This window comes from Nelumbo nucifera, chromosome 8 (assembly GCF_055504915.1).
Source record: "Nelumbo nucifera cultivar China Antique chromosome 8, China Antique-T2T, whole genome shotgun sequence".
Classification (NCBI taxonomy): Eukaryota; Viridiplantae; Streptophyta; class Magnoliopsida; order Proteales; family Nelumbonaceae; genus Nelumbo; species Nelumbo nucifera.
Genome location: NC_142656.1, coordinates 4,184,972 through 4,212,171, shown reverse-complemented (window position 1 = coordinate 4,212,171; position 27,200 = coordinate 4,184,972). Strand labels below are relative to the sequence as shown.

The window sequence follows — 27,200 nt, the reverse complement described above, 5'->3', positions numbered from 1 at the left end:
ATGTTTTCATTTTTAGAGCTTTTGAGCCAAATTTAAGCTCATCAAATATTTATTTGAGCCAAACTTGAACCAAGGACTAGAATTCGAATCAAGTTCAAAATCAAATTTGAGCTTAATAGTATTTTAGTCAAACCAAATCAAGACAGAGAGAAATTCGGCTCAGCTTAACTCGATTGCACCCCTAATTGCTGCACTTCAACCCTCCCAAACCGGCACTAATTGCAGCACTTCGACCCTCCCAAATTGGCACTAGTTTGTTCAAACCAGCAGAACCAAATAAGTTAAACCCTCACCTTTAATGGCAGTCAATAATATTATCTAATCTTATATGCTGGAGATCGGCTTCAGTACTTACAAGACCGTATACCATTCACACAACTTTTTTATGTCGTACATTAAGAATATCTCTGTATTAATATACATGAGAATATATTCTCAATACAAGGCTGCAATGAACTGTGCAAACTGTATGAACAAAGTATTGTGAGCACTGTAGCCGATCACCATATGCTGTGACCTTGGTTGCAGTACTTCTTAGTGAGCATTGAAGCCGATCATCATATGGGCAGGCCACTGAACTGATGATTGATGAAAATAAGAGAACACGTGATGTTTTGAGTTTATTTACTTCACCTACGTGTCAGCGTTTCATTGAGAGGTCGCAAGTCGCAGCAGATGGCCTGATCCACATACGGGATTCGGTATCTCTGGCACAGCCGTCGAATAAATTTGGGTCTCTTTCCGAACGATATTGATATTAGATCTAATGATCCTATGGAATCATGCTGCTGCCAACACATTTCTGGTTTAATCAAGTTTCCGGCTCCGACCAAATAAATAGATCAGAGATTATTTTGGTAGACACGTGCGTCAATCGTAGTTTTAACATACAGCCATACAGGCTCAAGTGTTGACTTGTTTACTAGTCGGATCGCGCATCTAGAATTTAGAAAGCTGCCTGGGGAGCAATTATTTATTTATTTTTTACTCAAAGGTGTGACGTACAGCGCAAAAACGTGGCTAATGAATCACTGGTTGCTGAAGTTGTCCCTCCACATGGCTCGTTATATGTCCATTAGATCAGGAAGCCTACACGACTCGTGTAGGAAATGCAGAGTTATTCATTCCTCTCTCTCTCTCTCTCTCATACAATAAGAATTTAAGCATTTGTTCATTCCCAATTTCTTCCCCCCGATCAAATCGGCATCACAGTGGAAAAGGAAAACGAAAAACGGAAATTCCGTCTACAATCAAATTTCCCTCCAAACCCTCGATTTTCCAAAATCCTAACTTTTTTGTTGCTTCGACAACGATTAATTTTTGTTGCTTTGTGGTAAGTTCGATCCTTTTTTTCGTTAATGCATTTTTAACCTTACTGCTTTAGCTTACGTAATTCATCTGCCAATTCATGCGGCTTATTTTCTTCGTTTTGGTCTCAGTTTCCTTGTTTATATGTGATTTAGTGTTGCTACGTTTCATGCGGGGATTTAGCTGTTATTCTATATTTCTGATACTAATCTTCCAGAATCTTAGACTGCTGGTTGTTCATCTGGATCCCTAGCTTTTCCTCATATTGTTTGCGATTTATGTGATCATTCATTTTATATTTATTCATGATTCACGTCAGCACGTAGTTAATTAAAATACTCCGTTAGTGAAGCAGAAAATTGATTTGCATGTATCTATGTCTTTTTGATGTTTATATACATTTGAACTGATTTGTGTACGATCTACATGCTTTTCATGTAGCCATGAAGGAAGTTTCTATCTATTTATTTATTTGAGGTTTTGTATTCATGGGCTTGTTGTTTTCAGGTCCAAGGGAGAAATAAGTCCAGTAGGTACGATACGAACTATAAATAGATGTTCCATTCCCAGATAATAATAATATATTGTGGATCATGGTGAATAATAGTGGCGATTGCCACATCAGAAGAAGTGGAAGAAGAAGAAGTAGTAGAATACTTAATAATGTTTTAAAGCAATTTGTAGATCCTCAGAATTTATTTTCTAATTATTCCTGATTTTCACAGTACGTAATGAATTTCATACATAATTACTGAAGAAAAAAAAGATTGCAATTTTACTTTAGTATACATTTGAACCGATTTTACATGGTTGGCATACTTTGCATGCAGCCATTAAGGAAGTATTATCTATTTATTCTTGGAGGTTTTTTAGTCATTGTTTTATTGTTTTCGGGTTTCAGGAAAATTTGGTATGGGAAAAAAAATTAATTAACACTTTTAAGGTTGCTTTTAGTTTAATGTCAAGAAGTTTGGTTTGAAGGCATGATTGAATGCTTCTTGAAGATGGGTGAAACCTCCCACTAGGGTGCAATTGGCTAAGCTACCCTTGTGACCCAACCAAGCTGGAACTAACCTTGCCTTGTAGAATTTGTATGTTTCCTAAACCGAAGCGCATCTTACACAGGAATGCCAAATCAAATGTAAATATGTTTAAGAGTTCAAACCAATGGAATTTTGTCTTAGGAGATTCAAACCAGTGATTTGGCTAGCCAACTCAGGGACATCATCACTTAAGGTGAAATCCCAAAAGAGAAAAACTAGTCCATAATCAACCTAAGGACATCACTAATGGTGAAAGTCCTAGAGGGAATGATGGAGATAATATGTACAATGGAAGTCTCAAAAGAAAAGTGAAGAAGAGTAGAGACAGCATGGAATATGAATATATGATTTATTTTCCTCAACATTGCATGCTCTTGTACTCGGATCTCACTTCAAAATGGTAGCATTTTGGTAGCATCTCTCACCAAACTCTTCTATATATAGAGGTGAGAAACTTATATCATGAGTAGAAACTAGTGCACAATAGCTTTCAAGCTAGAAGCTCATGGCCCAATTAACTGTGCTCACAAAGTCCCCCGAATCCAAGAAGCCCATACCATGGTACCCGCATATTTACCTTAAGTCGAGGGCACGAGAGGTAACAGGGACCATGCAACTCAAGGAAGGTGGCATTGCATGGAATGCACATGGCCATGAGGTGACATGATATCACTACACCACTCACCATGTGATTTGGGTCATAGAGGCGTACCACCATGGACATGCCACTTTAGTCTACATGGTATGCCATCTGAAGTTTGGTCCAACACACCACATGAATTCATGAGTGAAGTGCAAAGTGTGCCTTAAGTGTCCTTGCACCCAAGGTTCAAAGTATTGCTACACATTAGTGCGATTGTACGATATGTATTGATTTTCAGGGTCACTGATACACTTTGTACATAGAGTTAGGCTATTTCAGTGGTTTTAAACAATAAAGGAGATCATATTAAAACCTCTGACAAAATTGTCAAATTAAAAAAAAAAAATAGTTTTGATTGATCAAAACTCTTGATGTGCAATTTTATCAAGAATATCAGTACTTTGGGCCTTGCTTGAGCCCAAGCCCTTGCTCGCACTTGGCATTCAAGTGCATGTACATGTGCAGGCCTACACTCACATGTACAAGCACAAGCAAAGTTACAAGGTTGGTCTTCTTAATAGCTGGAAAAGCTGTTTCTTTAAGTAGTGTGTAACTCTAGTAAGGCAAGGATATTGTCTCATAGGAATTTATTTCCTTTAAAGCAAGAGGTCAAAGCTTCAACTCTCAAGACCAACAAAACCTTTTAAAAAATTTAAAACATTTGAAATTTGTAATACCTAAACAATGCTTTCCACAATTTCCATCAAATAATGGTATATACTTTCCTTTTCAAAAGACTACACATAAATTGGTTATCATTCTCAGCAAGCTTGTCTAGATTTAAGATTATTTATTGCCTTGATTAAGTAATGCAAGTTGGTGATGATTTGATATGAAAAAAAAAGGTTTTCTCTATAATTAGCTAATGCATGCATGCCCTATATTATTTGCTTACTTTTCTTGTTTGAAAACATCCATCTCTAATAACCAAGATCGAGAATCTTGAATCGGCCATTGTTTTTTGGGTACTTTCCAAGCTACAACCACTTTGTAAGGAAGCTCTCATTGAGCTGGAAGCCCCAAGCTCCCCAAACTTCAATTCCTCATTTGCTTTTGCATCTTAAATCCTATTTGTCCGTTGTCCAACTGCTAATTTTATTACATAGGCATCTAAGTTCTAACTTTTTCTTTTATTAATCCATAGGCTTCTAACTTATAAGGCCACATATCCTTGCAATTTTGTTTATATAGCTACATCAATATGAGACTAGTTGAGGTCAAACTTGTACATCCTAGGGCCATCAGGGGTTGGTGGTGTGTTCAGAACAGAGGCAGGTTCAGTTATAGCTCTTTTTTCTGGACCAATTAGAGTTGGAGACTCGTTGAGAGCAGAGATTCAGGCCCTCCTGGAGGGGCTAAAAAGGGCTAAGGAGTTGAATATGGATAAGTTGATTATTGAAGGTGATTCGCAAGTGGTAATTGGTTGGATAGAGAAGGCAAACGACGGGTTACGGGCTTACATTAATGAAAAAAGACATTTCAAGTGGCTAACCCAAGGAATGGATGTGCGTGTCCAGTGGGTTAAAAGATGTGCTAATTCATTTGCCGATACTTTGGCCAAACAGGGGGTGGGAAGAAGTCATTTGTTTTGGGCTACCATGTAATCTTATTGTTGGGGGGTGGTAAGAGGGTTTACCTCCCCCCACCTTTGTATTTTAATTTTCTTATAATTTAATGAAAGTTTCTTGTTACTGATAAAAAATATTTAATTAGAATTGCTTATTATTTGTGTAGAGAACACTGATGTGGGCCCCACATCAGTGGTCCCCACTGTGTTCGTAGGACAGCATGTGTAGTTATTTGTTTTCAGTTATAGTAGTGTCAGTTTGGGTCAGTTTGTTAATTCAGCTGTTATTTATTTCAGTTTTTTTTTTTTATTTACTTTATTTATCATGTAAGTACTAAGGGCAGATCTGTCCTTTCCATTATGTACTGAACATAACCTATAAATGCTAAGAGAGTGGCGGCGGCAGATGTGTTAGAATCTATCCCTCCTTCCAACTCCTTGTGTTCTCCTGTTTCTCTTCTCTTCCTTCTCCTTTCCTCTCACCTTTCTTCTACTTTTGTAAACCTAAAATCTATTAGGATTCAAGACTGATTATAGTCTTGATCTTCTACTTGGTATCAAAGCCTATGTAGGGCTTCTCATGTGTGTCTAGTCCAGCCGACCACATGAGGACTAGCTAGGGCTGGAAGCCTATGAAGAAGTATTCGACGGCTGATTCTTGGAGATTACCAGGAGAGGTTCGCAGCAGTTGAGGACTTGCCGCATCTTGCAGAGAGTTGGTAATCAGGAAGAAACAGCATAGGTTAGGGTTCAGGTAACCCTGGAAGGCCGTAAACCGAAATCCATAAGTAAGTTTTTTATTTAGTTTCAGAGACTGTAATCAGTTGAGATAGGTTGGACCTATCTAGAAGGAGAGGCCGAACTGTTTTAAGTTTGTTTCTAGGGTTTGACTGTTGGGCCGAACCCCTCTTCTCTCAGAGGTGATCAGTCTTAGGGTTTCATATTGACCCTACGACAGGTCCCACTTGTACGGACTGCTTGGAGAGTGCAACTGAGCACTTATTTCAGGCCTACAGTTGAAACCCTAATTCTGCTCTCGCAGCAGTGGGCCCCACAACAGTGGTTTCAGAAAATAGCATCTCAGATTGCTCTTCTAGAGGATAAAAACTTGACAGACTGCCTGGTACTGTGCTTGCCGATTGATTTCAGAACAAATTTGAGTTGGTTCCTTGCATATACTGTGATAGCCGATTAATTTCAGATCAGATTTGTGTTGGTTTCGGATCAGATCAGATTTCAGACCAGATTTGTGTTGGTTTCAGATCAGATTTTAGACCTGCATTGATTTTACTCTGTTTTCTGGTGTGTAGTGGCTCTAACAGTTTGTAGCCACTGGTTCTTAACCAAAGATGGAGTTTAAAGGTCAGGGAGAAAGTAGTTTTGGAAACAACAGTTATGGTAGTGTATCTGAAATCGGGTTTCAGATTACAACTATGAGATTTGATGGGTCAAATTACTTGGAATGGGCTCAATCAGCCATGATGGCTATTGGAGGAAGGGGAAAACTGGGTTACTTCTTGGGAGATGTGAAAGAACCTTCCAAGGAAGACCCAACATACACCAAGTGGGTTCAAGAGAACTATTTGGTTATGGCATGGCTGTGTAATTCTATGCAGCCACATATCAACCAAAATTACTTGTGGGCAAAGACAGCCAAAGAGATATGGGATGCTGTGAAAGAAACCTATTCCCAACCCCTTAATGTTGCTAGAGCCTATGAACTGAAGTGTGAGGTGAACAGCCTTAAACAAGGAGAGAAGCCAGTTTCTATCTACTTCTCTACCTTGAAATCCTTGTGGCATGAGATTGACCATCTAGAGACCCTTGAGTGGGAGAGTCCCAAAGATGCACAGACTCATAGAAAGCAAGTCGAGACAAATAGGGTATTTGAGTTTCTGGCTGATTTGAATTTAGAATATGACATTGTGCGACAATAGATATTGACAAGAGATAGTGTGACCCTTTCTCAAGCATACTCTCTGGTGCATAGTGAAGAGACCAGGAGGAAGGTCATGATGCAGCCTCAGCCCCCTTTCCCAGCCCTAACAGCTATTAAACCTAAGTCAGGGGGTGATCTAGAAAGGGACCGGAAGAAGGAAGATAAACGGGACCTGGTATGTGAACATTGCAAGAAACCCAAGCACACAAAAGACACTTGTTGGAAGCTACATCCTCACTTGGTCCCAACAGAACTAAGAAATAAGAAGGGTAATGCTCATGTGGCCGTGAACACTGATTCAACATCTTCATCAGGCACATCCCTAGAGACTTTAGCCGTTGTCCGGGCTGCTCTCATACAGTTGGAAAAGGAAGTTGGGAGTTCAGCTCAACCATCTCAGTCACCATTAGCTCCTGCCACATCAGCATTTGCACATTCAGGTACTCGAGCCTCAGTTTACCATGCTTCAGCTCCAGTTAATACTGACCACTGCTGAGTAATAGATTCAGGTGCATCTGACCATATGACCAGCTTGCCATCATTGTTCACTTCTTATCACTTGTCCTCTGGCCGAGATAGAGTATCCATTGCTGATGGCTCTCTTGTTCCCATTTCAGGCAAGGGTGACATCAGGCTATCGGATACTATCTCTTTATTTTCTGTCTTGCATGTCCCTAAGTTTGATACTAACCTGCTTTCAGTCAGTAGTATTACCAAACACATGAACTGTTCAGTAACCTTTTTCCCTGACCGATGTGTTTTTCAGGACTTGGAGAGGAGGAAGGTGATTGGGACTGGCCGTGAAACGAACGGGATCTATCTGCTTGGAGAGAGTTCTCGTCGGAAGGAGTCAGTGGATAAGAAGTCTTTTGTTTCTCAGTCTGTGAGTCCGGTTATGCTTTGGCATAATCGATTAGGTCATTTGTCTTTTAGGTCTTTGAAGAGTTTGTTTCCTACTTTATTTGAGTCTGTTGAGTTGTCAAAGTTGAGGTGTGAGAGTTGTGAGTTTGCCAAACATTGTAGAACCTCTTATTCTTTGAGTAATAAAATGAGTAATTCCTCTTTTGATATTGTGCATACTGATGTTTGGGGGCCATATCATATCTCTTCTATGGGTGGGTACAAATATTTTCTACTGTTTGTTGATGACCATACCCGCTTTTCTTGGGTCTATCTTATGCGTTCTCGGGATGAGGTTCCTGCTCTGACCCAAAACTTTCATCAGATGATTCTCACTCAGTTTGGGGCCAAAATCAAAGTCCTTAGATCTGATAATGCAAAGGAATACTTTGCTAAGCCATTGACCTTCTACCTTCTTAGCCATGGAGTTATTCACTAGAGCACTTGCTGAAGGAATGGTAGGATCCATCTGATGGACGCCAATAAGGTTGCGGAATGGGTGGGCGAATTTCAAAAATTTTCCTACCTTCTTCCAACTGGGAATCATATTCCCTAAATTTAGAATACCATATTCAAGGATCTTACTTGAACCACAATTGAACCAGATCTGAACCAAAAAGGTAAAAGGGAGGAATATACCTGATCCGGAGAAGCAGTATCTCCTAAAGTTGGTGTTCACGCCCAAAGAAGAAACCAAGATCCGCTCCTGCTAAAGATGACACAGCTGTGGATGGAACGGAGCCAGCAGGGTGCGTCCTACACACTGGATCCTTTGCAAGAATCCTCTGGAAACTTTGAACACCGAATCTTTTTCAGTCTTTCCTGCAAGACTGATGTCAAGAACTGATTTCTTGACTTCCTATTGCTGCAAAGATCGAATCTTGCAAGAGGGAATGGTGGCGGCAGGAGGAGAACTCCAGGGACGAAGATGGCTGAACTGCTTCTCTTCTCTCTGGAGTATGAATGAGATCTAATCTCAATTCGCAGGGAGTTTTCTTTCACACCAAACCCTAGTTCGAATTCTGATGTGTTTCTATCTTTTCTCCTCCTTTCTTCTTGATTAAGAAACCTCCTAATTAGGAGTTATCCCAATCCAAATCTGTATTTGGATAGGGGATTATCTTAATCCTTTCTGCAGATTAAGTTAGTTTACTCCTGATCTTATCAGGAGGTTACCAGATTCAAATCTAATTTGAATTTGGTCTCCTGGAGTGGATAAGGTTAAAGGCCCAATCCTTTTACTAACATTAATCTCAGATTCGCCCCATAGATGGGTGATCATATCAGCCCAGCTCAAAATGGGCTTTTGGCCCATTAGATGTTCAGTGTTTAATTAGTTTACAATCTGCTGCCCAGTTGGGCTTCTTTGTATGGCGTGGGACCCAAGCATTGATCTACACACCAACCACATGGGTTCGGCCCAGCCTTTAATACAAGGCCCAGCCGAATTCACTGAAAGACTCAGTAAACCCCTGAGCCCATCATATGGACCCTATGGGCCCAACACTTACATTAAGTGGTCCCTGGGCCAAGCCATCTTATAAAAACCCAGGGACTGTGGGCAGGTGCAAGATTAGCCCATCAGGTACTATCCTAAATGGTCTTACACTTAACCTCTCAACCCTTAATGATCAAGCACTGCCCGACAAGAGAGGACCTCTCCCTCGACTGCAAGGAACAGTGCCGCACTCTCCACTCACATGGATCCCGGGAATTAAAACCATTTGCAAACAATTCGAAACCGTACATATATATATATATAAATATATTAATTTTGCAAAACAAAATTCCAACGATTGAAATCAACTGCCGGCAGTTTGGTTTCCATCAGAGAGAGTGCATTCCCGATCATTACCCTTTGTCCGACAAAGGGGCTGATCCTGTCACTATGATCACCCACTCAGATGAATTCTCAGACTGCCCCAACATACCCAGGTTTTGATCCCCATCTAAGGATCTCACTGATTGGCATATCAAAGACAGCCCGATCCGACACCTAGTGAAATGTCATAATCGAGTCTAGGGGTCAGGTGTAACTTTCCAATTTTGCCCATCTGTCTCCAAGGTCCAGGGCAATACTGGAAATCTGGTCCGATTCAAGGATTCAAGTAATCCCATACTGCATGTGCCTCGAGTCTTACCCTGGTGGCTGAGACAGGCCATCCCAACACTTGGTGGCACACCAGTATCAGCCTTGGCAGGATAAATCTCCCCAGACTTATCCAACGGCTGTGAATATTTAAAACTAACACGAGTCTCTATAAGTGTCCAGTTTTAGGGTCTTACACAGAATTAAACCAAACAACATGAATCAAACATGCACTTTATTTATTTCCACTAAATAACAAAAGTACATCAAATCGGATTGAAGCTAAGGGCATACAAAACTGTTTAACAGCCCTTATACACCACAGCAGAACGGCGTTGTCGAAAGGAAGAATAGGCATATACTGGAGGTGGCTAGAAGCATTATGTTTACCTCCAGTGTACCTATTCGCTTCTGGGGTGATGCTATCCTCACGGCAGTATATCTCATTAATCGGGTTCTTTCCCGGGTTCTTGATATGAAAACCCCTTTTTCCCTTTTATACCCAGACGAGGAGTTGTTCATTGTTCCCCTTAAAACCTTTGGTTGTACCTGTTTCGTTCAGCTTCTCGGGCCTCATCATTCCAAGTTTGAACCTAAGGCCTCCAAATGCATTTTCCTCGGTTATGCACAAACTCAAAAGGGTTATTGCTGCTATGATCCGGTTTCAGGGAAAAGGTTTGTCTCCATGGATGTCACCTTCTTTGAGGAGACACCCTATTATCCTAGGGTTTCTCCTCAGGGGGAGAGCAGTGAAAGTGGGGCTGTTTTGAGTTGCTTTCCTCGGGGGGAGCGGAGTGAGAGTGGGGTTGTTCCTTTACCTATTCCGCTGGGTGATGAAGGCTGTAGTGGTGAGGGTGGTCAGAGGGATCAGGAGTTGAGAGTCTATCACAGGCGATGCAAGCAGGTTGATCCTAGTCATCGACAGTCCCAGCCAGCTCCAATTCCTTCTGCGGCTCCAGATCCAGAGCCTACTGAGACACCTTCCACTGTTGCCACTTCCCCTCCTGTGGATGACCTTGATCTCCCTATTGCCATTCGCAAAGGGAAACGCCATTGCACCACTTCTACAGCTCACAGCATCTCACAGTTCTTATCCTATGATCGCCTATCTCCCTCTTACCGGTCCTATCTCACTTCCATTGTCGATGTCCCTATTCCAAGAATAGTGCAAGAAGCCTTATCAGTTCCAGAATGGAAAGATGCAATGCAAGTCGAAATGGATGCCCTATTGAAGAATAATACTTGGGCACTGGTTGATCCACCGAAAGGAAAGAAACCAGTGGGATGAAGATGGGTGTTCATTGTGAAGCATAATGCTGATGGCTCTATTGAAAGGTACAAAGCCCGACAGGTCGCAAAGGGGTTCACCCAGACTTATGGTATAGACTACTTGGAGACCTTTGCCCCAGTAGCCAAGATGATCACCATCCGAGTTCTGTTATCCCTTGCAGCAAATCATTCTTGGCCCTTGTTCCAGATGGATGTTAAAAATGCCTTTCTGAATGGAGACTTACAGGAAGAGGTCTACATGTAGTTGCCTCCTGGATTCTATGATACAGAGACAGGTAAGAAGGTTTGCCGACTGAACAAGGCATTGTATGGTTTGAAGCAGTCACCTAGAGCCTGGTTTGATAGGTTCAGGTTAGCCCTTGGAAAGTTTGGTTATGTACAGGCCCAGTCAGATCATACACTATTCATCAAGAGGGTGGAGTCCTCTCTGACACTACTTGCAATATATGTTGATGATATTGTGGTGACAAGAAATGATAGCCATGGGATTGAGTCCCTCAAATAGCTCCTTCATCAAGAGTTTGAGGCGAAAGATCTTGGTGCACTACGGTACTTTCTGGGTATTGAGGTTGCTAGATCCAAGCAGGGGATTTTTATCTCTCAGAGAAAATATGTTCTAGATCTGTTGGCGAAAACTGGAAAGTTGGGTGTTAAGCCTGCTGATACACCCATTGAACAAAATCACAAGATTAGTGCAGAGGGCGGGGAGCCCCTTGAAGACAAAGTTATGTTCCAACGGTTGGTTGGAAAGCTCCTATATCTTTGCCTCACTCGGCCAGATATCAGTTATGCAGTGAATGTTGTTAGCCAGTATATGCATTCCCCTAGAACTTCTCATCTTCTTGCGGCAGAGAGAATATTAGCATACTTGAAGAGATGCCCGAGTAGAGGTATACTGCTCAAGAACAATAATCACATGAGGGTGGAGGTCTATACAGATGCCGATTGGGCTGGGAGTATTGATGACAGAAGGTCTACCTCTGGATATTGTGCTCTTGTGGGAGGTAACCTTGTCTCTTGGAGGAGTAAGAAGCAGAGTGTTGTTTCCCGCTCCAGTGCTGAAGCGGAATACAGGTCAATGGCTAACGGAGTGGCTGAAATCTTATGGCTGAGATCACTACTTGAAGAGTTGGGTATTGACTATGAAAAGCCCTTAATGCTGTATTGTGATAATCAGGCAGCTATTAATATAGTCCACAACCCAGTACAGCATGACCGAACTAAACATATCGAAGTTGATCGACATTTTGTGCGAGAGAGGGTCACATCACAAGAAGTGTGTCTTCCGTATATCACATCTAATATGCAGCTTGCGGATATCCTCACCAAGGCTGTACCAAGGAAGAAGTTAGAGACAGACCTATCCAAGTTGGGAATGATAGATATCTACTCCCAACTTGAGGGGGAGTGTAGAGAACACTGATGTGGGCCCCACATTAGTGGTCCCCACTGTGTTCGTAGGACAGCATGTGTAGTTATTTGTTTTCAGTTATAGTAGTGTCAGTTTGTTAATTCAACTGTTATTTATTTTAGTTTTTTTATTTACTTTATTTATCATGTAAGTACTAAGGGCAGATCTGTCCTTTCCATTATGTACTGAACATAACCTATAAATGCTAAGAGAGTGGCGGCGGCAGATGTGTTAGAATCTGTCCCTCCTTTCAACTCCTTGTGTTCTCCTGTTTATTTTCTCTTCCTTCTCCTTTCCTCTCACCTTTCTTCTACTTTTGTAAACCTAAAATCTATTAGGATTCAAGACTGATTATAGTCTTGATCTTCTACTATTTGAGTCTGCAAAATGATTTTATACTCATATAGGGTATATGTTGGAAAAATGATGTAGAATAGGATCATGATGTTGCATTGTAGGCTGATGTGTATGGATAATGCCAAATAAAATCTCAAATAGATTTGTAGAATAAAAAAAGCAAAAGAAATTAAATTGGATAGAATAGCTCAAGTTAACTCAAGTCAACACCTAGGTTTCTCTATGAGTTTGCTGTCAACACATACAGGGTTAAGGGTTTATTAGGAGGCAGCACCTAGAGGGTTTAAAGGATGACATCAACCATTGGGGTCAATGCTAGGGGTGGCAGTTTCAGACCCAGCATGTTGAACCCGCCCAAAACCCGACCCATTTACTTAATGGGTTGGGTTACATGTTGGGTCAACTTAAATGGGTTGGGTTGGGTCGGGCCAGGTTGTTAGTACCTAGTGGGTTAACCACATTGTTTTTGGTAGTAAATAAAAAAGAAAATTTATTGATAGAAAAAAGTACATCTGATAGTGATGAGATATCACTAGAGAGCAAAGCCACAGAGGGGAACAAAACAAGAGAAAGATACATTGAGAAGAAAAACATAGTCCATATGAAAGAAAGGAAAAAAACAATTAGGCCAGCTGCAAAGTGTTCCAAAATCAAATCCAGAACCAAGATCTTCCTTTGTAATTCCTACAGACTTTGGGAGAATGAGGATCCAGCCCATAATTCATTTGCTGCATAGAAGTGTTATATGTTCCCTTAAGCAAGCCTTCTCATCAAATATTCTTCTATTTCTTTTTTTCCAAAGTTCCAAGCAAACTGTGAAAGGAATGCAGCTCCAAGTGATCTTTTCCATGACATTTCCAGATATCTTAGGTCATTTGGAGAAGATTTCCTCCACAAAATTGGGAGACCACCCACCGCCGTTGAAGAGCCTGAAGATAAATCCCCGAATGAACTTGGAGAAGAGGCACTCAACAAGCAAATGAAAAACATTCTCCTCAGGATTCTCACAAAGATGGCATGTCTTAAAGGTGATTTAATGTCAATGTGCTATCCAATGCCACTAGCCAAGCAAAAGCTTCCGCCCTTGGGGGAACAGGGTTTCCCTAGATGCCTTTCGAACTTGAAATTTCTCCACTTGACCTTGGCAAGGACTTGTAGAAGGATTTGACTGAGAATAGACCATTTCTAGATTCTTTCCACCATCTTTAATCTTTCCTTTCCACCTGAGGCTCAGCTGACTGTAACTTTGCCAGTAGATTTACACACACTTGAATTTCCCAATCAAAGAGAGACCTCCTAAATTTTGGACACAAACTTCTCTTCCTTGATTAATCTCAAAATTCTCTGTAATGGAGCTATTCTTCATACCCAACCTATACAGGCGAGGGCAAAGATCACACAACTTTCCAGTACCTAGCCAATCATCTTCCCAAACTTTAATTGTTGAACCATCATCAACTCTGAAGGAAGCAAAATTAAGAGAAGCTGACTGGAAGCACATAATCCCTTTCATACACTTACCCTATAAGATGTCTTCACTTCTCTAGGGTCCTACCTGAATCCAATAACCCCATATTTGCAAGCCACCACCCTTCTCCAAAGCACCTCCCTCTCCAACCCAAATGTCCATAACCATTTCCCTAAAAGGGATTTATTGAACATCTTTAATTTTCTTATCCCCAAACCCCCATTTTTTCCCTTGCAAACTTTATCCCACTTAATTAAGTGGAATTTCTTCTCAATCCCTTTTAACTCCCCATAAGAACTCCTTTTGTATTTTTTCAATTGAGTTTATCGTAGTAAAGGGAGCCTTTAAAGTGAAAGGTAATAAACCGGGAGATTGGATAGCACACTCTTAATAAGAGAAATCCTTCTACCAAGAGAAAGATACCTTCCCTTCTAGCCTGCTAGTTTTTGATCAATCCTGCCAAGAACTGGTTGCCAAGTAGAGGAGACCGAAGCTTTTGCCCCTGTAGGGAGGCCCAAATAAGTAATGGGGAACTCCCCCACCAAACAGCCCAGAGATGAAGCACAATCCTCCAATAAAGCATCAAGAACATCATCCACCCCAATCATCACACTCTTCCTCGGATTGATCTTTTGCCCTGCCAACATTTTATACAATTTGAGAATCACTCTTAATTCAGCACTTGCTCAGTTGATGCACCCAGGAATACCAATGTGCCATCCACAAATTGAAGATGAGTGATGGAGATTTCGTGTCTTCCTTCTCTAAACCCTTCAAGCATCCCAACTTCTGCTCCTTTACAAAGTAAGTGACTTAGGATTTCTGCTACCAAGACAAACAACAATGGTGATAGCGGATCTCCTTGTCTTATGCCCCTATGAGCTTGGAAAAAAAGTGTATTCCATTAACAAGAACTGAAAAGGAGACCGAAGAAATATACACAAGCATCCAACTTCTCCACCTCTCCCCAAAACCCATCCTAGCCAAGATATCCTCCAAAAAATCCTAATCCACATGATCATAAGCCTTCTCAATGTCAAGCTTACAAACTAATCCTTGATGATCACTTCTCAGCCTTAAGTCAACACATTCACTTGTAATCATCACCCCATCAAGAATTTGCCTTCCTTCTACAAAAGCCATTTGGGTTGGGCCCACAACATCATGCAAGACTGATCTTAGTCTCCTAGAGAGAACTTTATCAATGATTTTGTAGGGCCTTGAGATCAAGCTATTTGGTCTAAAGTCTTTGGTTTTAGAGGCCCCTTCCACTTTTGTGATTAGATATGTGAAGGTTGCATTAGCACTTCTCTCAATGATCTTTTGATGCCAAAATTCATTAAACATCCTCAATAAATCCTCTTTTAGCACTTTCCAACAATTTTTGTAGAAAGATACATTAAACCCATCAGGACTTGGAGCCTTGTCACCTTTCATAGTATTTACTGCATCCCAAATTTCTTTTTCATCAAGCTCCCTTTCCAACCAATCCCTTAAGCCCTCCCCAATCCTTCCCAGTTCTAGGAAAACCTTTCTACTTGGGGTAGCCTTATACAAGTTGATATAGAATTTTCTAATTTCCTCCATCACTTCTTTTAGATCATCAATGATTCTAGAACCCTCTTCCAATCTAGAAATGAAACTATTTTTCCTCCTACCCCTTGTTTATGCATGAAATTCGTATCTCCTTTCAACCAAATTGTTCTTGACTTCTGCCTCCACATAACTTCTTCCATATGAATCACTTCCAATAATTCCCCTATCACACTCTCTTTCTCCCCTTTACCTTCCCTTGATAATATATCCCTTTCCTCTAATCTCTCCAGGTCTGCCATCTTTCTTAGCAATTCAGCTTTTTTATTTGAAATGTTCCCCTAAACCTCCTTGTTCCAAACTTTTAGGTCCTCCCATAGAGCCATCAATTTCCTCATCAAAATGAAACCTGTCCTCCCTTCAAAGTGATAACTCCTTCGACTCTCTATTAAAAAGAAATCTAGCCAGCCTCCTTAAAATAGGGGGATCTTGACCATTTGACCACGTGTAGCTTGACCCCAGTTTGTTGCAAGCAATCAGCTCATTTCTTCTTACAAACTCCCTAATACTCCTCGTAGCCCTGGTCACCCTATTATCCCTTCTGCCTTTTCTGTCACTTAACTTTAAACAAACATTGAAATTGCCCCCCAACAGCCAAGGAAAAGCCCCCCTACTATGAACTCCCTCCAACTCCTCGTTATCCCCTTCCCCTGTTGGACCATAAACATTTGACACCAACACCCTACAATTCAGGCCCACATGATCTAAAAGCACTGAAACAGAGAACACACCCTTGAAGAAACCCACCTTTGCCCACACCCAGTGGGTTAACCACATATGAATGATACAAGTTTAAGAAGCCATTTTCTCATTATTTCTCATTGTCCATTGTCCTTTAATTTAAATTCAAATAAGTGAATAACTCATTTGATAAAAAAATTCAAATAACTCATTGACATAATTCATAATCAACTCATTTTATTATTTCTCAATCCATAATTAATGTATTAACTTTTGATTAATTGCTGGAAATAATTATTAATTCAACCACTAATACCTAGCATTAACTCAGCTTGTAATCAATTGCTGTAATTAATTCAAAGTAGAGCATGGGTGGTAACAGTTGGGTTTGACACAAATATGCTTCAAATCATACAGGACTGGATTTAGCCCAAGCTTGACCAGTTAGAATGTTTCAGCTGTATGGACTGGTTCAACCAATCAATTTACTAAGGTATCGTCAAAGTCAACCAGTCCAGTTAAGGTTGGTTTTTCCAAACAGCTAACAGGTTCGAACCGGTCCAAACTCAGTTGAATGGTTTTGTAGTTTGAATCGGTTCAACAACCAATTTATATAGGTGTTGGCAGCGTCAACTGGTCCGATCTGGTCGGTTTTGTAGACCACTAACAGATCTGGTTAGCCAATTCAACCATGGGGCTGAAAATGCACCTCAACATACTATTTGTTTAGTTGAAAATTACACCTACAGTAATTTAGATAATGCAAGAAAAGAAGAAAAAAGAGAAAGAGAAAGAAGAAAAGAAGTTTCAGCAATAGGTTGTGGAAGAAGAAAAGAAGGGAAGAGAGAAAAGAAGAATTCAAACCTCTCTCTCTAGCCTCCTTTCATCACTTTTATTAATAATTCTAAGTCTGAATACAATTACTTGGATGCCCTTAGAAGAAAAACAGCCTTTTGAAATGAGGACTGTTCAAAATGTTGTAGAAAATTGATTGAGATCAGTAGAAATCAGGTTTCAAGAAGAGAGAAGAGGAAGAAGAAGGTGGCAGCAATAAGGGTTCAGAGAGATTTTTGAACATAATCTCCTCTTACACCCCTAATCCTATTTCATTAACTTAATTTTAGTAATTTACAGAGAGGCCCTTAGTTGGGCAGATAATTAAAAGACATAACATAAGAGAAAAGACCCAAGTTGAGGCCCATTACAACAAAGAACATAAAGAAACAAAATAAGACAAACAGTCTATGGGCCATTCGGCCCATCTTCTCTACACTCCCCGTCAAGCTGAGCATAGATGTCAATCATGCCAAGCTTGCCAGTATCATGCTGAAGTTTAGTCTTGGGGATGCCTTTGGTAAGGAAATCAACTAACTGTCCTTCAGAAGTGATGGAAGGTAGACAAACTTCTCCAGAAGCCACTCTTTCTCGAATGAAATGTCTGTCAACTTCAATATGTTCGGTTCTGTAATGTTGCACTGGATTGTGAGCATTGTTGATGGCAACCTGATTATCACAGTATAGCATCAATGGCTTATCATGCTTAATACCCAGTTCTTCCATCAAGGATCGAAGCCACAACAACTCAGAAACTCCATGAGCCATGGCTCTATATTTAGCTTTAGCTGAAGATCTGGCAACAACTGATTGTTTCTTGCTTCTCCAAGAAACAATAATACCTGCCACCAAGCTATAGTACCCAGAGGTAAATCTTCTGTCATCGATATTTCTAGCCCAATCAACATTTGTGTAGGCTTCAAGTTTCATATGACCATGCTTAGCAAATAGAATTCCCTTTCTAGGAGAACCCTTCAAATAACACAGAATTCGTTTTGCTACTGCCATGTGAGTGTCCCTGGGAGCATGCATGAACTGACTAATGCAACTGACAGCATATGCAATGTCTGGCTGAGTCATGCACAGGTCGAGCAGTTTTCCAAGTAGCCTCTAGAAGACTCCCTTATCTTTCAACAATACTCCATCTAAGGCAGAGAGTTTACGACTCATATTAATAGGAGTAGCAACTGGTGTAGTACTCATTTTCCCTGTTTCAGTGAGCAAGTTAAGTACATATTTTCATTGAGAGATAATGATCCCATCCTTAGATCAAGCAGCTTCTATGCCAAGAAAATATCTCAATTCCCCCAGATCTTTGATCTCAAACTCTATATGAAGGAAAGATTTAAGATCATTAATCCCTAATACATCATTACCAGTCACAACTATATCATTAACATACACAATCAAATATATTTCCAAAGTTCCGCTCCTCTTCACAAAGAGGGTATGATCAGACTGAGTCTGTACATAGCCAAAGTTAACAAGGACAGCCCTAAACCTTTCAAACCATGCTCTAGGGGACTGTTTAAGTCCATAAAGAGATTTCTTCAGCTTGCAGACTTTCCCTTCCTATCTGTTTCATACATCCCTGGAAGAAGAGACATATAGACCTCCTCATGTAACTCTCCATTCAAAAATGCATTCTTTACATCCAGCTGGTAAAGTGGCCAATCTGAGTGTGCAACCAGAGATAGCAGAGCTCTTACAGAAGTCATCTTTGCAACAGGAGCAAAGGTCTCCAGATAGTCAAGCCCATATGTCTATGTATAACCTTTTGCAACCAGCCTAGCTTTGTACCTTTCAATGGTGCCATCAACATGATATTTGATGGTAAAAACCCACTTACAACCTATTGGTTCCTTCCCTTTAGGCAAATCAACCACTTCCCAAGTGTCATTCTTATGCAGGGCATCAATTTCTATTCTCATAGCATCCCTTCATTCTGGAATAATAAGAGCTTCTGGCACAGACCTGGGTATTGGGTTAGAAGCAACAGAAGAAAGATAGCCAAAATATGAAGGAGAGAGCAAACTATAAGAAAGGTGTTTGGAAATGCAATGTGTAGTACACTTCCTTTTACCTTTCCTAATAGCAATAGGAACATTAAAGTCTGGGAAGGATGGCTCTAAAGGGGCTGTATCAATACCTATTGTCTTTTTTGTGACTGGAAGTGCAAGAGGCTCATGTGATGTAGAGGAAACAATCTGCTCACTTCTAGTTCTTTGCTGTTGGTACAACCTGGGATTAAAAAGAGGACGAGGAGGTAATGGAAGAGGAATAGGAACACTGGAATGAGAATGAGATGACTGATCCTCCCTTGACTCATTTGAAGGAGGAAGAGGCTCAAAAGAAGACTCAATTGAGACAGGAAGGGGGAGAGCAAACAACTGTGACAAATTCTCCCCCTTTGGACAATGCCTCTCTTGAGAAGGATCATAAAAAGAAGAAAGCTTATCAAAGGTGACATCCATTGAGACATACTGAGTTCCAATCTTTGGACCAAAACAACAATAACCCTTTTGTGTGGGGGAATAACCAAGGAAAATGCACTTGTGGGCTTTTGGTTCAAATTTATGTCTCTGGATACTTGGAATATGTACATAGCAAGTGCAGCCAAAGACACGGAGTGGAATAGGAAAAAGGTCCTTGCCCAGATGAAGAAGACTGAAAGGAGACTTAAACCCCAACACCCTGGATGGCATATGATTGATTAGGTAGGTTGTAGTGAGAACAATATCACCCTAAAATCTTGTAGGGACAGATGAGGCAAATAGGATACTTCTTGCAACTTCAACAATATGCCGGTTTTTTCTTTCAGTAACTACATTCTGTTCTAGGGTCCTAACGCAGGAGCTTTGGTGAATAACCCCCAAATCAGTGAGATAACGGGTTAGGTTTTTCTCAAAATATTCTTTTGCATTGTCAGATCTAAAAATTTTAATTCTGGTATCAAATTGGGTTAGAACAAATTCATGGAATTGCCTCACTAGTCTAGGAACTTTATCACGGGACTTCATAAAAAATATCCAAGTATATCGTGAAAAATCATCAATGAACAAGATAAAATATTTGTAGCCACCCATAGAGGGTAAGTGGCAAGGCCCCCACACATCAGAGTGCACAATATAGAATGGAGAAAAAGATCTTTTATTACTCAAAGGGTAACTGCTTCTACAATGTTTTGACAACTCACAAGATTCACAATGAAGACTTGACAAACTAATTCCCTTAAATAGTTCTGGGAATAAATGACTCAATGAAGTAAAAGAAAGATGACCCAAACGAAAATGACATAACATGACACGACTGACAAACTCTAAAGATGTAGATCCAAAGGCGGCTTTCCCAGGTTGTCCATGGCCCTGTCCAGGAGTGTCTAGTAGATATATTCCATTCGCCTCATGGCCATTCCCAACCACTTTCTAAGACTCCAGATCCTGAAAAACACAGTAGGAAGGAAAAAAAAAGGTTACACAGCAGTTCAAAGACTTAGTTAGGCTACTTACAGATAACAAATTTGTATTTAGTTTGGGTACATGAAGAGTAGGAGGAAGTACTAAAGAGTCTGTAGCCTTGATGGTTCCCTTGCCAGAGATAGGAGCAAGAGAGCCATCAGCTAGGGTGATTTTGTCACGGCTAGGAAGCAAATCATAAGAAATAAACAAGGTAGAAAGATTGGTCATATGATCAGAAGCACCGGAATCAATAATCGAAGGGGTCCTACGATTACCTGAGATAGTTGCATGGTTGGCAGAAGCCCGTATACTTGAATGAGCAAATGCAGAAGAGGTTGAATTTCTCGGAGGGTTGGAAAAAGAGGCCACACCCTCTAGGTGACTGATCATCCTTCCAAACTTCTCATACTCTGCCTTCATAGTTGCTAACTGTTCATTAGCAGTTCTCTCTTCAGTTAGGCATCTGTCACTATCTGGACCAGTAGCAATATTGGCACTCCCTGCCTTCATATTATCGAACTTCTTTTGAAAACAAAGGGGAAGAAGCTCCGGATGCAATTTCCAACACTTGCCTTTTTTGTGTTTTTGTTTCTTACAATACTCCCAAATAATTTTTTTCTTCCTTGAGCCAATTGGATTTCCTGTAATTCCCTTAGGTTTCACCCCCATATTAGCAAAGTGATCATTTAGACCAACCCCTTGAACCTAGATTGCTTTCCTGCTTTTTTCACTGCTTACTAAGGCATAGGCTTGAGACAATGAAACACTATCCTTGGATAAGATATTCTGCTTTGTGATGTCATATTCGGGATTCAGCCCTGTCAAAAACTCAAACACCCTGTTTCTCTCAACAAGTTTCCTGTAGGTCTCAGCATCATTAGTGCTTTCTTAGACTATAGTTTCCATCAAGTCAATTTCTTTCCATAGAGATTTCAGTATTGGGAAATAAACAACCAAAGGTTTCTCCCCCTGCCTTAAAATTTTCACATCACTCCTCAGCTTGCATGCTCTGGCTACATTTAATTTCTGGGAATAGGTTTCAGCAACACTGTCCCATATTTCCTTTGCTGAATTCATCAACAAATAGTGTTGACTAATTTGAGGTTGCATTGAGTTCACTAACCATCCGATTACAGTATAATTTTCTTGCATCCATTTTTCATAGGATGGATCATCTTTCGAGGGAGCCTTCTTCCTCCAGGAGATATAACCCCATTTGCCTCTACTGCAGATATGATTTTTTACTGATTGTGACCATGCCAAATAATTAGTTCCATCTAGCTTGACTGTGGTCATAGCCAGTAGAGAGTCAATAGAGGCTCCCGGAACCTGTTCGGATTCAACAACATGCTTGTTTTCAACTTCTAAATGGTCCATCTTCTTAAAACATTTCAAAAATAACCTCTAATAACTTCAAATCACAATCAACGAAGACAAAAAAAATATTGTGCTATGAATCAACCTCTATGCAATCGTACCTGTTAACTGCGTCACACCCGGAACCCAAGAGAAACAGAAAAAACTCAGCCGCACATTATAGACTTCACAGAACACCAAGCAACTTGAATCGATCTTCAGGATGAAGAACAAGAAGTCTTTCAATCACTGAGCGCCTAGGTCAAACTCCTTGTGGGGCCTGTAATAAGATTTCTCCAGTTAATTAGGGTTTCGGGCAACACACTTGATGCTGTCAAGAGGACGACAAAGACAATCTCCTCTCCAGAAACCACTAACAACTGGGCTGAAGAAAGTTTCTTTAACTATTCATCCGATTCAGTTCTCCATACACACTGTGTATGGGAAGAAAGAGGAGAAAAAGAGAAGAAGAGCCCACTCTGATACCAAGAAGAAAAACAACCTTTTGAAACGAGAACTGTTCAAAATGTTGCAGAAAATTGATTGAGAATAGCAGAAATCAGGTTTCAAGAAGAGAGAAGGGGAAGAAGAAGGTGGCGGCAATAAGGGTTCAGAGAGAGATTTTCAAACATAATCTCCTCTTACACCCCTAATCCTATTTCATTAACTTAATTTTAGTAATTTACAAAGAGGCCCTTAGTTGGGCAGATAATTAAAAGACATAGCATAAGAGAAAAGGCCCAAGTTGAGGCCCATTACAACAAAGAAAATAAAGAAACAAAATAAGACAAACAGTCTATGGGCCATTCGGCCCATCTTCTCTACACCCTTAATGGGGTGGCCAGCACTAAAGAAATAATTAAAGAAAATAAAAGAAGGCCATAAGGCCCATAACTAAGAAACATAACTTTTAAACACTACTTAAAAGAAATAAAGAACACTAGGGCCCATTCGGCCCATTCTCACTACATGTTTTATTGTCAATCTTCTCTCTTTGAATTTAATGATTTCTCATTCATTCCCATTGTCCCATAATTTAAATTCAAATGCATTAACTATGACCATTAACTTTCTTTAATTACTAATCCAAATGATCAACTCAATTCAAATTCCCCTTGTAAAAACTATGTGCAAGTGATGTCATTTGAACCTAGAAAACCTACGTGAAGGACAGGCATTCTTACCATTAGACCATGACTAACCATGCCATTATAAAAAGTTGGTTTTAACTCTTAAGTCATTTCATAAAATTAAAGTTGTTACAAGGTTAATGGGTTAGGTGGGTTGGGTTGAACCCAACCCATTTATTTTTATTTAAATGGGTCATTAATGGGTTGGCAGGTTAGATGGTTCGGGTGGAAGCTCAACTCAAATCCAAGTCGCCCAATTGCCACCTCTAGTTAATACCCTCTCAATGAGGTTCAAGTTGGTGGTTTATATAGAAGGTGTATATAAACTTGGTGGTTGAAAAAGAGGTTCAAGCTGGCAAGGTATTGGGGATTTTCTTTTTAGGTGGTCATTGGTGAAGAGCATGCAAGAAAAGTGTGTTTTTAGAATTGAAAAAGAGAGAAAGAACTGTATAATAAAACTATTAGGAAAGATTAAATTGAAGATGCTGCTGGAAATGTTCTTAATATTTCTTGGGTATATGGGTTGAAGTTGGAGGATTTGTTTTGAGTTTAGAATGGTTTTGCATGGACACAAAAGTGGAATCAGGATTCAACATGTATTTGGCTATTTGATTCACCAAGAAGAAAAAACAAGTACTTGTGGACAGTGTTTTAAAAGGCGTGCGCGCCTCCAGGTGAGGTGCTCCCAAAACGCTCTAAGGCGTATGCTAGAGGCGCTGACACCTCTAAGGCGTACGCCTCATGTGCTTTTTTCATGAGGTGTGCTAGAGGCGTACGCCTCATGCACATCTTATCCGCTGCCCCTTCGGCTGGGGGGCGAATTTCGATGCAAGCCCAATTTGTTTTTTTTTTTTTTTTGAGTTAGGGGGGGTCTTGCTTCGCTTCGACAAGATCCCCCCTTTCAACTAATCCTATGCATCTTTATTCTTCTTAATATAAAAGGTTTTTATTAAAAATAAAGAAAAAATGAGATCCCCCCTTCCTTTTCATCCTCCTCCCCTTCCTTCTCCTAACCCCCCTCCTCTTAAGGAGGCTTACGCCTCTTGCGTTCTGAACTACGCCTCACGCCTCTAGGTAGTGGAACGCCTCGCATCACGCCTCCGCGTTTTAAAACATTGCTTGTGGACACATCTATAGAGGATGATGAACTATTAAAATATTCCATACTTTTTTTTTGAATTCTAACATTATATTACCTATTTAAAAGGTCTAGAACTTTATCTTTGTTATTTAAAAATGATTTCTAAAGAAATAGCATTCATTGTGCATATTAGCTATTCATATGTCAAATAAGCAAGTAGATAGTGGGAAATTTGGCTATAGAGGATGCCAAAAGACAGGGACAAGTTGTAGGCAAAGGTGGTGGTAAGCATACATGGGCTGTTGGTCAATGGATGGGATGCTAGAGTGTTGGCTAGGGCAACCCGAGCTTCTGCTTGGAAAGTGATTGATGCAGTTCTACCATTATTCCTTCCTTTTGTAAGCTATCATCTTTAGTGTGGGACCATATGAAATTCTAGGAACATGTCTAGTTAGGAACCTCCTCTCTCAAGGACTAATATCCTTCTTTATTTGCACTGTCAAAAATGAGCTTATCTCCAATTTTCTTGTTCCAAACTCAAGGAAATGGATTTGATTGGGACTTTGGCTTTAGGGGGAATATAAGTGATTTTGAACTTTCCAGTGTACTAGCTTTACTTCAAACCCTTGAAGAAATTTATTCTGATCCCTCTAAGTTTGATGGCTGGATATGGACCCTCTCTTCTTTTGGATCATTTTCATGTGCTTCCTTTTTCAAGGTTCTAACCCAACCATCTTTTAGCTATATTCAACTCTTACCTGTGAAGGAGGTATGGTGCAAGCCTATCCCTCCTAGGATTGGAGCTTTTTGTTGGAAAGTTGTTCAGGAAAGAATTGTACTTCTGACCTACTCCAAAAGAAGAGACCAAAGTGGTGCTTATCTCCTCACCAGTAGTGTATCCTGTGTAAAGCCAATGGTGAGATTTGCTATCATTTAACAGCTGATCCCTGTGTAAAGCCAATGAGATTTGCTATGTGTCGAAGCGGATCTGGGAAAGTTCTTCAGTTGATCTTTGTAATGATGCTCATTGTGTTAGGGACCTTGTTGATTGGCTCTCTTTTTGGGTTAGGCTCCAATAGGCTGTCTTTATTAGTCCAACACTCTCTTATTCTCTAGCATCTTTGGAAGGCACATTGCAAGTTGGTTATGGTGGCATTTGACCCAGTTCAGGTGCTTCACTCCATTTCTGCTCATGTCATTGACATCCAAGCAGGTTTAGATGCTTAGACATCAGATGGGGGACCCCTCCCCCATGGATCCTCTACTCCCCAAACTCTTCATTGGTCCAGACTCCCACCTAACTAGTTAAAGCTCATTTTGGATGGATCTTCAAATGAGTACTCATCTGGAGCTGGAATAGTTCTTAGAGATCATAGGGGAGAATTCTTACTGGCTCAAGCCATCAAGTTACGCCCCTGCCCACCTGCTGAGTGTGAGGCTCTTGCTCTTTTGGAATCTTTGAGGCTTATTGTGAATCTCAACCCCTCTAATATACAGATTGAAGGGGACACACTCACCATCATCCAAACCCTGTTGGGAGAGAACTCCTCTCCTCCTTGGCAAGTCTATACCTTGGTGGCTGATTGCAGGGCATTTTTTTTATTCTATTGCCCACTGCTCCCTTAAGTTTGTACAGCATTCTTGCAATAGAGTTGCACGTATCTTAGCTAGGCATGCACTTTCTCTGCCTCACCACTTCACCTAGTCTTGTGCGCCTCGTGTCATTGTGCAAGCTTTACAAGCTGATCTTGCTTCAAGCAGTTAATGAATTTTGCCTTTTTGGCGTAAAAAAAGGTTTAATTGAGCATAATGAAATCAAGCCAAGCAGAGAAGGAGCATTTTGTGAAGGTCTAAAGGTCTAAAGATCTTTACCTTTAGAAAAGGTCCAAGGTTTTGTGTTATGTATTCAAGGTGTATGTAAAGGTGTTTAGTTTTGCTCATAGATGCTGTTAAATTGATTGAAGATGTTTTCTACAAGCAATCTTTGCTGGTATGTAAGGTCACATGGTCTTGCCATATATGGAGTATCTATAGCTTCATCAAGTTCTTATGTTGTCCTCCTTCCCCCACAAAAAGAAAAAGGAAAAGCCAAAAGAGAGGAACTAATACTACTATTTTTTCTAATTACATTTTTGGCTAGCACTGAAAAAATCCTATGCCATAGCCTTTGAGTAAAGAAGTTTTTTAAACCTATTTTAATTTTACCAGCTGAACCAACACTTCATCTCCATGAGTAGAATCTTGTCTTCTCATATAAATACATTTCGGATGATCCTTATTCTAATTACTGAAAAAAGAAGGTTCTCCTTTAGGAATCGCAAGACTGTTTCTTACATTTGCTCTTGTTTGTGTCCTATTTCTTCTATTCGGTATTTCTAATTCTTTCATGGACATTGAAGAGTTGCCTTCTAAATACCAATAGTGATTTGTTTGGTCAGCTTTCAGTTTTCGTTTGATTTTAGTCTCCAGTCATTCATTTATAATTCCTTGCAGGCAAGCCCCTTGCAGTTTGTGCTATCATTGTCATTAGGCTTCTAAATTTGACCATCATGTGCAGTTGCTCAATACTTTTGTCATCTATTGCTTTGTTTTCTGCTTGTGTAACTCAGAAAGCTTGGAGAAATTAATGCAATGGCATCCAATAGCAAATTTGATCTTTCTTCTATTAGCCCAGATAAGACAGCATATCCTTCTGGGCAGCGTGGAGCGTACAGTGCTTCTTCTTCATTGGATAGATCAGGAAGCTTCCATGAGGGCATGGATAATAATAGAATCCTGTCAGCACTTCCTAGCATGTCAAGAAGTGGTTCATCAGTCGCTCAAGTTGATGTGATGAAAAATTTCCAGTCCTTGCATTTTGATACAAAATTGATGGCTGTAGACCATAGGTTCCCTCGACAATTTGAACTAAAAAGAATCCTAGTTGCTGCTACTGCTGGTGATGATTCTTCATCTCTCTCAAGTAGCAAGCTCACTGCACTGGAGGATCTTAAACGGGCTAAGGTCATTTTACAGGAGAGCTTTGTGAGGGCAAGGTATTTGTTCCTTCCAT

General features: G+C 40.3%; 1 protein-coding gene across 11 annotated transcripts in view; it reads left to right on the top strand.

Moving 5' to 3' along the window:
* The first annotated feature begins 1,123 nt into the window (after window positions 1-1,123).
* The window catches only part of LOC104600644 (uncharacterized), a 55,570-nt gene continuing 29,493 nt past the window's right edge, over window positions 1,124-27,200 (top strand). For 2 of the 11 annotated variants that reach the window (XM_088892817.1, XM_088892816.1), the window contains exons 1-2: window positions 1,405-1,540; window positions 26,758-27,183. In XM_088892817.1, coding sequence (XP_088748943.1) covers window positions 26,780-27,183 — 404 coding nt within the window. In that variant the 5' untranslated portion in view covers window positions 1,405-1,540; window positions 26,758-26,779. Of the gene's footprint in view, window positions 1,334-1,404; window positions 1,541-26,641; window positions 27,184-27,200 lie in introns of those variants that run through there. The other 9 variants (XR_016079374.1, XM_088892819.1, XM_088892818.1 and 6 more) reach the window with 9 other exon arrangements.